At 43.0% G+C, this 13,212-nt stretch overlaps 1 protein-coding gene across 1 annotated transcript; it reads left to right on the forward strand.

The window, feature by feature from the left end:
- Positions 1 to 2,476: 2,476 nt before the first annotated feature.
- LOC311235555 (endothelial PAS domain-containing protein 1-like) lies at positions 2,477 to 10,157 on the forward strand (the record flags this gene model as incomplete). Its single annotated transcript, XM_084323024.1, has 4 exons — positions 2,477 to 2,634; positions 3,207 to 3,373; positions 7,600 to 7,874; positions 10,152 to 10,157. The coding sequence occupies exons 1-4, from the start codon at positions 2,609 to 2,611 to the stop codon at positions 10,155 to 10,157; spliced, it is 474 nt and encodes a 157-aa protein (XP_084179150.1). The 5' UTR covers positions 2,477 to 2,608.
- Between the last annotated feature and the right edge of the window lie 3,055 nt (positions 10,158 to 13,212).

The following is a 13,212-nucleotide window of genomic DNA, read 5'->3' on the forward strand; positions in this document are numbered from 1 at the left end:
TAGATTCTGTTCGTCCAGACAAGTCTTATCCATATAAGCCACACCCATTTGCCGTGTCGAATCTGGTGCCATTTGCCAGATGGTGGCGCTTTAATAACAGATTTTACGCATATCTTGAGAACTGGTCATCTGGTTGACTTCACACTGGGCAGGTGTATTGCTGAGGACCCAGAGGAGTGTAGTGTTGAATTTGGCCAAATGGCACCAGATCCGATGCTGCACTCCCATGGGTCCTCAGCAATACACCCAGGGTGGCACCATAACAAACTTTACACTTGGTGGGTGTATTTCTGAGGAACCAAGGGAGTGCAGTGTGAAGTCGATCGGATGAGTGGTTCTTGAGAATGCTGCAAGCAGCCATACACAGGTCTCCACAAGGCTGCAAGCAGCCATACCACAGGTCTCCACAAGGCTGCAAGCAGCCATACCACAGGTCTCCACAAGGCTGCAAGCAGCCATACCACAGGTCTCCACAAGGCTGCAAGCAGCCATACCACAGGTCTCTACAAGGCTGCAAGCAGCCATACCACAGGTCTCCACAAGGCTGTAAGCAGCCATACCACAGGTCTCCACAAGGCTGTAAGCAGCCATACCACAGGTCTCCACAAGGCTGTAAGCAGCCATACCACAGGTCTCCACAAGGCTGTAAGCAGCCATACCACAGGTCTCCACAAGGCTGTAAGCAGCCATACCACAGGTGCCCACACGCCCACAGCGTGTAGTGGTCTTTTACCAACAAACTTGCAGTTCCGCGTTCGGGTTCTGCGATCTGATTGGCCACTGGCGTGGTCTGGGGCTAGTGGGACGGTGGCCTGGGGCTCGCGGGACGGTGGTCTAGGGCTCGCGGGACGGTGGCCTGGGGCTCGCGGGACGGTGGCCTGGGGCTCGCAGGACGGTCCACACACCGCTATCAGTGTTCTTCTTCCCCCCCAATGAAGTATTCACCCAAAGACCCAATACCGTGGCAACAACTACCGCACTACCGGTAGAATAAGTGCCGAGAACCGTGGGAAGTGATGCAAACTGTCTTGTCGTGTTTTGAACATTTATGTTGTGTTGATGGAATCACGTTAATATAGAGAGATGAAAACAATACGTTATTTCGATTGATATGAATTGGATAATGCTAGCAGCTAGGCTGCAGGCTGTTAGAGGTTAGAGGCAGAACTAGCGTAACGTGCTGTTTGGGCGTAGAGAAAGCGTACGTCAGTGGCCAATCAGATCGCAGAACCCGAACGCGGAACTGCAAGTGCTGCTTGCAGCGTTGTTGGGGGGGCATGCCTGTGCGTTCCGAATGGCACATGCTCAGAGCGGCCACTGCACTGGTGTTAACAAAGTGTAGGAAATATATACTTTTTCACTTTTAGAATGAATGGTAAGCAGGGGAAAATGAGTAAGTAGGAGCCATTCAGGAAGGATTTCTCTAAAAGAGATGGATGGCGAGGCATCATCATTAAAAACTGATTTTGGCTGGATAGGAACATTCTGAAATATCATATTTTGCCTAAAGCAAAATTACAAATATAAAATGTTTGTGTAACTTTGTATTATGAACACCATAGCTACTGAAAGAAGTATGTTCTGAAAATGACATATTCCTTTTACACAAAACACCTTTTTTATATTTTAACTTGTAGATACTGTGACCAAATTTGACATGGTGCTTCTTAACAAAACAAACACAAATATATTGTAATTTCCATTTTATTGGGTATTTTATGTGAAGAAATACATGCCCTATACACTACATAAATAGAAACCAAATGTTGCTAAGTCATTCTATAAATGACCACCTAGTCATTCTATAAATGACCACCTATACTACATACATATAAACAGAAAGGAATTCTGACTTAATCCCAAAATAAAGTGTTCTAACATGAAAATTGTCAATTTTCTATGAATATTAGCTATTTCAAGTATAATGTTAAAAACTAAATAAATCACAATACAAAAGGTTCGTTATTTTCAGTGTATATTAATTCATGTAAATAAAATGACAGGATTACATTTTTCCTATTCAATAGTTCCTCAGTTCTTTCATTGGGTACCTGTCCATCCTTATATTGACACCTAAACTTTAAGTAAAGTGTTACCATTTTCTTCTTACTCCTACATTGTGGGATTCATGTCGATGAGAAACAAGAGACTTGAGAGAAGGTGAGCATACACTTCTGCAGCGCCTGATTGCTATAACCATGAAGGCTGTCTCACTGTTTCAGTTTCATTTTGATTTGGGGGGGGGGGGGGGGGGGGGCGTAGGCCATACATAATTCACTCCTGGCCTTTTGACCAATCGCATTGCTCAGTTTCAGAGGCCAGTCTGTGATGCGCATCAGGGGAGCTGATGACTTGAGGTGTCTTCAGTTCATATGCGCCTCCCTCCAGGTCGTTGCGAGACCTGTCATCACAGGACCACTTTCGTGCTGCCAACATTTGTCACCCACACTGCTGGTAACCACGATGTTCGAGAAGGCACTTAATTAAGCTACCTGCGTTTGCGCTAATTGCGGATGGGACTCATGGGAGATTCCCCGCGCTCTTGTGAAATCCCGCCGTCCTCTCGTTTTGTGCCAAGCGCCAACGTGTTGCTCCGACTGTGGAGACAATGACAGCAGACCGGGAGAAAAGAAGGTGAGTTTAGGATGCTTCAATGGTATTGGATACAGAGACACATTTTGAAGACTTAACCAATTCTTCTTCATCTTACAGATACAATTTAAATTCCTGTGTTGTGCTGCCTCAGGGCAATGGCATGCATATCAGATAAGCAGCCTCACACACCACATGGTAGCAAACACATCATACTGCTTTGTATCATCAGTGTATATTTTGGATGTAATTCAGTTTATTATTAAAAAAACAATTGTTATATTACTGATCATAAATTATATACATTCTTCTTCTGTCTGTCTGACTTGTGACAATTGATTGATTGAAAACTTTATTAACAGATTGCAGAATGGGTACAATACAGTACGGCTCAATACAAACAACTGCTAAGAGGATGCAGACCAGACAAATACTTTCGTCTTGTTTACATCAGGGTCCTCCATTTTCAATTCGTCAATGTCTGTATGACTGACTTACTCTGTCTGTCTCTGTGTTACTGTCTCAGTTTCAACTCATTCTCAATTGTCTCTTCTCCCTGGCCGTGCTACCTGGCCGTGCTACCTGACCATGCTATCTGGCCGTGCTACTGCCAGGGCTGTTGGTCGTGAATCAGCCCGGCTGAGGCGGAAGGCAGAGTCCGACGTGTTCAGCGACTTGTCTCGTCTCCTGCCCGTCCCACCCTCCCTCGGCCTCCACCTGGACAAGCCCTCGGTCATACGCCTCACCATCAGCTATATACGCGCGCGCAGACTGCTCACAGGTTCGTGACGTGTGCTGTGCCTGCACACAGAAAGCAAGTGTAGGGTTCACACACACACACACACACGCACACGCACACACACACACACACACACACACAGCTCAAAGAATACATTGTGTATGCTATATAAATGCAACCTATTTACCACTTACCATTATGTAACCCTGACACTCACAGTCTTGGTCACAGCTCACAGGTGCTTCTCTTTCATGTGTAACAGAGTTGAGGTCACACAACTGAGAAAATCTTCAGCTTAAAGCCTCAGTCTGTAATTTTAATTTTTTTCTATATACAGTAAGTGTGGGGTATATTCACATACACTCTTGAAGAGTTTGATTTGAGGGTAGAAAATAATAAGGGTTCTGGCCGATATTAATAAATATAATAATAAATAAACACACACATCAATATCATATGATATGGTCCGCATGAAAAAAAAGTTCCTATGGTAATCGGCACATGCAACTGATGCAAGTATCACGCGTGGCAACTTTTTGGACATTAAGTTGTATGAAATTACTTGCCAGTGGTGTAGTGGAAGTAAATCTGTCAGCTTACTTACTGAGTCCTGCAGGTTGGCGTTCTGGCTGTGTTCCGAGTGACTTTGTATTCTGCAATCACTTGGCATTATTTAGTTTCTCCGAAAAAGCTGGTGTATTACTACGCGCAGGAGCTGTTTCACTATCAACTGTTTCAAAATGCTGCAGGACTGTGGTTTTGTCTTGGAGGTGCATGGCTAACCCTTTGCCTGCATGTTGTGGATTAAAACCTTTTGGTTTCGTGACACCGTTTCTGCTGTTTGCTGTCTGTCTAAAAGCTTTCCAATTTCACTCGTAACCTGGCCAGAACTCCGACCACGGGACTCTGTCAGTAAGCTAATAGCTTTACATCCACTATACTGGCAAGTATTTCATATAATGTAATATCCAGAAATCCAAACTATCCCTTTAACCTCATTGTACATCAGAATATACTGTAGGTCTGTTTACAAATGTTAGCATATTGAAGCATGATGAGCACATACTGTACATCTATATGCAAATATTAACTTGCCCCATCAGGGAAGCGCAAGACTCGTGGGTGCGAGACTGGTGTCATATCCACTGGGAATAACACCTATAACACATAGCCAGACAGTTAGTACACCATGCAATGCACACACGCTGCTCGCAAGTACACACACAAACACATACAGTGCATACAAACATTTACAAAACACATCACATGCTATGCTCATTGCTCACAGGTACATCATTCACACCTTGATCTGACACTGCACACACATCTATATATATATATATATATATATATATATATATATATATATATATATATATATATATATATAGTATATACACACGCTCACACATATTTATGTTTATGTGAAATATGGGGACATTACATAGACTTACATTCATTCTGCAGCTAACCCTAACCTTAAAGCAGGGGTCTCAAACTCACGGCCCATGGGCCAATTGCGGCCCGCTGGGATATTTTGCGGCCCCCTACTTGACATCAAAGTTTAGTGTTAGTGCGGCCCGCGCGCAACTTTTTGCCGCGTCGTTGTGCGAGTTGGATGTTTTATTTATTTTATCACTTGTAGGCTACCATAGCGCAGGCTCATGACAGCAACGTTACGTTAGTGACTTGGTTGAAACGTGATTCCGGAGTGATACCAAGTGGAAGGAAAATATATCAAGTGCGTATGGCAGGCATCCTCGAAATTATCTGCTGTCTCCTCTGCAAGCAGTGCTCTGCCTGTCTGTGTCTGTCTGGCTACTCTGGTCCAATCACATTCAGCGTCCCGTCAGCGTTTCTCCCCCCCCACCCACAGTCTGCGAATCAGAGCAGAGTAGGGCGGGTTTTCACGGAATGCGTGTCGTCTCTCAACAGGGCCGAGTCAGAGCGAGAGTTGACAGCGCATCTACTGGTAGTCTAATCTGCAGGTACTGTAGCTAGTAACCTTGTTCCCAGTTTTATCTCTGTGAGATAAATGTAGCTAGTAGCCTAGTTTCGCCAGCAGGCAGTTAGTAGAAAAATATGGCATGTTCAAAGATGGCCAGTAAAAGAAAAGTCGACAGTGACAATCGCTGCAATTCAAAGGTGAATGGACTGAAAAATATGCGTGCATCCTCCCAGCACCAAACCAATGTGCCTAATATGCGGTAGCTCTTGTGAAGAGTGGCAATTTGAAACGCCACTACGAAACAAAACACAGTTATTTTGATGCAACCTTTCCTCAAAATTCAGTGCTAAGAACCACACAAATAAATGGAATGAAATCATCATATCAAGCTGCAAGCAGAATTATTGTTAACACTTTGGTCGCCAAAAACGCCTTACCACGTCATTCCCCGCCATGCTCATTCTGCCAAAGACGCCGTACCACGTCATTGAGATCAATATTTCAAAAATCTGTGATCGCAATCATATTTCTCCCCCGGAGACTTGAGATCTACTGTTGATCCCCTCTCAACTCTCCAACGGTTCAAGAGCGCCATCTGGTGGCCGATCGGCGGATCGCTCAAACCGGAAACAGGAAACGGAAGCTGGTGCTCATTCCAATTCGGTCCGATCACTCGCTAATAGTCCCAGGACTCGAGCTAGACACAATGGATAGCAATCCGTTACCAATAACTCGATAAACAACATGATTTGGACGTATATACTATTATACAACCTGGAGATGGATCGCATATTTCCACATCCCATAATAGGAATATTTCTGCTCCACGCTCATCGCCCAACGCTACGAGGAAGCTGCGGTGAGATTCAGCGTTTTTTTTTTTAAACATGTTCGATATAAACTGCTCTGATGATCATATCACCCACACTAGATGAATCATCTAACGTTGGCCACGGAATTATAAACGACCCCCCCCCCATCCGGTCAACATCAGATGAAGTAGTAACTTCTAGAAGCACGTCCATTTGACATTTTTTATCTCGCGCAGATCGCTATCAAACTGTATTTGATCATCAATATAATGCATTTAGGGCTATAAATCACGTTCTGGAGAATGCTGCAGAAAACGATAAAAACATACTTATACTTTAGACCGTATTTTAGTATGAATATGTGAATGAAAAAGTATAACGTTGCTACACCCTGAACAATAGATACTTGACGTTGAATGGGCCATAGTAATGTCAATTTAGCAATACAATTTAAAAAGTTATAGCCCTGCAAAGAAGGGGAACTTCTCCATAGACAAATAGAGCTGGCGTGGGATGGTTTATTATGAATATAAGCCTGGCGACCAAAGTGTTAAGTCACAACGAGAAAAAACAACCAAGTCCTCACTCAGTGGCATGGGTGATGGCTAAACACAAGAAGCCATTTTCTGATGCATAAATAATAAAATAATGTATGACTGAAGTGATGGAGACCATATTTGAAGGCGAACAAAAGCAAATCCTGAGTCAGATAGCACAGCAACCAGAATAACTGAAATACTGGCTGATGATTTGATTAAACAGCTTTGTGATAGAATAAAAAAAAAAAAGCACAGTGCATTTACATAGCTGTGGATGAGTCCACTGACACCACTGAGAATGCTCAGTTGCTGGTGTTTGTGAGGTTTTAGTGAGTTTGTGAGAAGATTGGATCAGTTGTACCTTTTTTTGGAATACTTTAAACCCTTTTTTTGTGGAATATTTGATGCGGCCCAGCCTCACCCAGACTCTACCTCCAGCGGCCCCCAGGTAAATTGATTTTGAGACCCCTGCCTTAAAGGAACACGCTGACATTATGGGAAATGCGCTTACCATCTTCTCCAGAGTCAGACAAGAAGACAGATACCAATTCCCTCTCTGCGTTCAGTAGAAAGCCATCTATCCTAGCTTAGCACAAATGAATGGAAGCGGATACGGACCAGCTTGGCCAAAATCCCCTCTCTCTGAGTTTTAAGCTAGGCTAGTGGTCCATATTAATTTGTGCTAAACTAGGCTAGCCTGCAGCTGGATAGCTTTCTAGTTTCTACTGAATGCACAGAGAGGACATTTGTATCTATCTTCTTGTCTGACTCTAGAAAAGATGGTAAGCACAATTCCTATAATGTTGACATGTTCCTTTAACCGTGACACTACAATCAATAGCTCATTAAACTAAGTCTTAAAATTTTTTAATTATAATAATGTCCTGATTTCGTAGTGTGTATTTTCATAAACACCACTTACAGCTCATAAAGTACACACAGACTCCTGCATGTGTTTCTCTGTCTCAGGCGTCACCGGTACGTTTACGGAGACCTGTCAAACAGTGAATGACAGATGGCTGGTGGACAGCGGGGAGGAAGGACGCCATGTACAGGTGAGACAGGAAGACGAAAGAGAAGAGGAAGAGGATAGACACGCCGGGGGGGCAATGGGAGGCCCGCGGGGGACGGAGGATGTAGATCTGTACCTAAGGGTCCTGGACGGGTTTCTAATGGTGATATCCACTGCTGGAGACATCGTCTACCTGTCTGAGAACATCAGCAAGTACATGGGTCTGACACAGGTACATACGCGCGCACACGCACACACACACACACACACACACACACACACACACACACACACACACACACACACACACACACACACACACACACACACACACACACACACACACACACACAGTACACACACACACATAGTATACCTGTAGATTGTATAGTATAGCATTGTATAGTAGTGTACACAAGACCCAGTGCCTCATCCGTAGCTAACAGTGTATTGCACTATCGCAGGACCTTAGCATGTCTTACCATGCTTTTGTAAACTTCATGTACATATACCTGTTATGTCATATTCTTATTACTTGTATTATTGCACAAATGTCTTATTCTCATCCTATTGGATTCTTATTATTGTATTATTGTATTATTGCATTATTGTATTATTGCACAATCATTGCGGGCAAGACCCCCCGCATTTCACTGTATGCTTGTATGCCGTGACAAATAAAACTCTTGACTTGACTTGACTTGACTTGACACACACACACAGGTTCCTACCACTGTTAAGTCAAAGTCAGTCAAAGTCAGCTTTATTGTCACTTCTCGTAATGTGCAAGACATACAGATAAATTAAATAGCGTTTCCCCCTTCCCACAGTGTATATAAAAAAGATCTAATATAAGCATGAAGTAACATATAGGACACTATAAACATAAAGTAACATATGGGACACAATGTACACACAATATACAGGACCATATACAATATTTAAAACAGTAGCTAATTTTTTTTTATGTATGAGTGAAAGGTATCCAATGGAGTTTTTTTGTAAACAGCTTGCTTTTGTTTAATCACATTTCCACCCAAAATCTTCAATTGTTGTCTACAAGCCGAATACATTTTCAACCTAACCTCATACAAACCACTGCAAATTCCATTTAGCCATTTTCTTTGCTCTTGCAATGTTATTTATATTTAATCCGTGTTCACTTTCGGTTCTGGTGAAGTGGTAACGTGTCCCGACTTCCTTTGACTGGCAGTTAGCTTGTTAGATTTTGAGGGCGATATATACACCAATCTATTTGAAGCACAAGGGCATGGCTACACGCCTCCAGTGCACTCTTTTTGTGTTCTGCGTCACCCCTGTGCTAATGGTATGCCTGTGCGTCCTCGTCCTCATACCGGAAGAACAACTGCTAGACAAGTTTCGGGGACCCATTTTCTCCTACTGTGCTCTATAGCGCCAGTTTAATCAACTAGTGGTCAAAACCGCCATTGGATACTTTTAACTTTAGAATGATTTTGTCATATTGTTTGTCTATGAAATTAACATTGTTTCTTACATGACTGCATAGATACAGATAACATCACATGTGGCATAATTTATAATTGAATATGTGCTACTGTATATATTGAAAACCTTTATTTATCCCCGAGGGGAGATTCAGAATATATATATATGTTACTCAGGTAGAGTTGATGGGACACACTATTTATGAGTTCACCCACCCCTGTGACCAGGAAGAAATCAGAGCTAATCTCAAGCTACCAGGTGTGTGACAAGTATTTTTTCCCCTCCACATGTGTAGCTTCTCCAGATCTAAAAATAGACAGCCTTTGGTAAAAATGTATGTGTTTCCCCCTATATCTTAAAATCTATCTGGCTGCACGTTAGCCTAGCTTAGCACAATGAATGGAAGTGGACATGACCGGTTAGCCTTCGGGAGATGTGTTAGTTGGACAATGCCTAGGCTAACCGGTCATGTCCACTTCCATTCATTGTGCTAAGCTGGCTAACATGCACCCAGATAGCTTTCTACTGAATGCACAGAGAAGAAACTGGTATCTATCTTCTTGTCTCTCTCTGGAGAAGACGGTAAGCTAATTTCCAAAAATATTGGCATGTACTTTTAAGTACGTTTGTTGTTTGTATGGAAAACTGAAACCTTCTATATATTTATTTCTTTTTAATTTAATTTATTTGACAAAATCTTGGTGTAGCTTTCTGTTAGCAACGCTAGTGTTGTTTACATTTTAAAACAGCCTCAGATCCAGTGTCAACTGAGAGAGAAATGTATGTAGGTCAAAACATCCATGTTTTAAAAGCTTTCATTAACCACAGACTGTGGCACGGACGATTATACAGAATCCCCATTAATTTTCTCCATAGAGAAAACATTTACGAACCAGAAGGCCATATTGGGGCAAAGGCTGAGACCCTGCACTACATCACACTGTTACGAGACCTATGTTTCTTCCCAGGGCTCTGAAATGATAACGCTAGGATTGTGGGCGTCTATGTTCTGTTTTGTGTAGAAGTTGTCTCTTGTGTATAGGGGTAGACATTTGTGATAAGGTATACATTTATCTACATGTTTTTACAGGATGAACCACAGCCATAAATACTTAAGTCATAAAGAAATACCAAGGTTGTACAGAGAGTGTATTGAAAAATTATTATGAATGTGTTGCATCATGGATATTAAGCTAATATTAAGAAACTGGTATTCCAATATAGGCTCTTGTGCTCCTAATATGGTATTTAGATGGTCTTAGAAGACAAGCACTAAACCATGGGTGGGTACATTTTCCATTGATGGGGATTTGATTGGCTGTTTTTAAATAAATTGCGGCCGCAGGATTAATAACGTTAACGTTAGTTCGGCCAGAGAAACAAATATACTAATTAAAATGGTTGGACGTGCAAGATTTGTACTTTGTACTTTGTAGGTCTGCATTTTAAATGTAAGGAGTAAAAAGTATGTTTTTTTTCTCTGAAATATAATTGAGTAAAAGTACAAGTATACAAACCTAATAATACTTGAGTAAAGTACAAATCCCCCAAAATAGTACTTATGTATTGTAACCAAGTACAATTACTCAAGTACTTTACACCCCTGCCGTTCAGACTAGAGGTTGACCGATAATCAGTGCTGATAGGACATTTTTACAAACTATGCCATAGTGGCCAATGGCTGTGCAGCCTCCAGTGGTCACGCAGGGACGTACATCACCGTTTTGCATGGAGGCTCCAAAGTGGCCATGGTAGCCTGCTTGAATCCAAAGTGGCCATGGTAGCCTGCTTGATTACAAAGTGGCCATGGTAGCCTGCTTGATTACAAAGTGGCCATGGTAGCCTGCTTGATGCCTGTCCCACCGAGCACAGAGAGCCCTCTCGCTGCTGGCACACTCGCTGTCCAGTTCAGCACCTCGGACAGCGCTAACCGCTAACACAGACTCTTGATCGTCAGTGTGCCAGGCTGCCAGCAGAGAGAGGTCTCTTAATGTTTAAGTGCCAGGCTGCCAGCAGAGAGAGGGCTCTTAATGTTCAAGTGCCAGGCTGCCAGCAGAGAGAGGGCCCTCTGTGCTCGGTGGGACAGGGAACAAGCAGGCTCTGTGCTCTGTGCTGTTCGAGGTGCTGAACGGAAACTGTGGTAGACGTGTGCTTGGCCACTGCGCAGTGGGCACTCATTATAACAACAGCACCAGAACGGAAGCCTCACTGTGATCTTTTAAAATAGCTATATACATATACAGCGGATTAATTAGCTATTGCACCTAACTATCGTTATTTTATCTGCCTTTAAAAATTAGCTTAACCTCTAGTTTAGATCCACAGTGCAACTATGTGTAGGCACATCCTGTTGGTGGCATAATTGTGAAAGTAGGTTGCTGTACTTGCTAGCTAACACCAGCAGGCCTACCAGTTAGCTTTGTAATAGCTCTATCCAGGGCCGCCTGGGAGAAATGCGAGGCCCTGTGCGAGATTTAAACGCGAGGCCCCCCCCCCCCCTAAAAGGTAAAAAAAATATATATATATGATTTTTTTTTTTTCATACAGTCAACATAGAGAGAGAGAGAGAGAGAGAGAGAGAGAGAGAGAGAGAGAGAGAGAGAGAGAGAGAGAGAGAGAGAGAGAGAGAGAGAGAGAGAGACATTGGAAAGAAACAACCCAAAACCAGAGCAAATTGAAATGCTATTTGGCCCTAAACAGAGAGTACACAGTGGCAGAATACCTGAGCACTGTGACTGACCCACTACTAAGAAGATCCTTGACTAGGTACAGACTCAGCGAGCACAGCCTAGCCATCGAGAAAGGCCGCCATAGGCAGACCTGGCTCCCAAGCGAAGACAGACCCACTGCACACAAGATGAGGTGGAAACCGAGCTCCACTTCTTAACAACCTGCCCACTATACCAAGACATACTTCCCACAAATTGCAAACACCCAAAGAGACAATAACTCAAAACTCCCATACCTACTGAGAGAAATACAAGAATGTGAAATAAAGCCCATTTGAATTGAAGATAGAGAGATAGATAGAGCATGTCTGTGTGTGTTAGAAAGAGAGAGATAGAGAGAGAGAGCATGTCTGTTTGTGTGTGTGTGTTAGAGAGAGAGCATGTATATGTGTGTTAGAAAGAGAGAGAAATATAGAGAGAGAGCATGTCATTGTGTGTGTTAGAGAGAGATATAGAGCATGTCTGTGTGTGTTAGAAAGAGAGAGAGAGAGAGAGCATGTGTGTTTGTGTGTTAGAGAGAGAGAGCATGTCTGTGTGTGTGTGTTAGAGAGAGAGAGCATGTATGAGAGATAAGCAAAGATGAGCCCCTAAAGGATATTCAACTTTTAATGGAAGAACAAAACAGAAGGAAAAGATAACTTCACAAAGGCAACATGAATATACATAGATCCAAAAGGACAAAGATTGTTAGGGTTTGAACCGACCTCAATCGCACGGCACAGACAGGAAGTTCAGAGTTAGCCAAATACTAGGGCGTATTTATTTACAGAGTCACAAAAGGGGTAAAGTAACAATTATGAAACAACAAGGGAGACTGCCATCGGCAGAGTTCTCTGCGGCTCTGCAGATCCTCCTGGTGATAGCAGTGGGGAATCGGTATTTGACGTTGTAGCGGCTCTGCAGATACTCCCAGCTTTAACTCGAGGTGGAAAACGGAGAGAGAGAGAGATATCAATAACAGTCCAACGAAACACAGAGGCAGTGTGGTTCCCTCCTCCCTTAGCTGTGTCCAGAACCAATGAACAGTAACAATCTTCAGTGTTCTCCACAACACACAAGTTAGCTGAGTTTAGTGCAAACAGAAATTATATCTTCAGTGTCTCTTCAAAACACACACTTCAACTGAGTCCAGTGCAAGCAAAAAATGATAATCTTCGGTGTTCGTCACACACACAGACAGAATAATCCAGAGGGGTTTGGTTCCAACTCACCCAAGCGCAAACGCGTAAAGCGGGTAAACGAGGCGCAGCTCCAAACGGGGAACAAGGTTCTCATCAGCGGATCTCCACAGAAAGTCCTGGAGGGAAAGAAGACGAGGCACAGCAACGGGGAAAAAGCAGGCAAAAGCAGTTGTATTCCAAAACGACCCGACAT

This window comes from Notolepis coatsorum, assembly GCF_963971535.1.
Source record: "Notolepis coatsorum genome assembly, chromosome: 10".
Classification (NCBI taxonomy): domain Eukaryota; kingdom Metazoa; phylum Chordata; class Actinopteri; order Aulopiformes; family Paralepididae; genus Notolepis; species Notolepis coatsorum.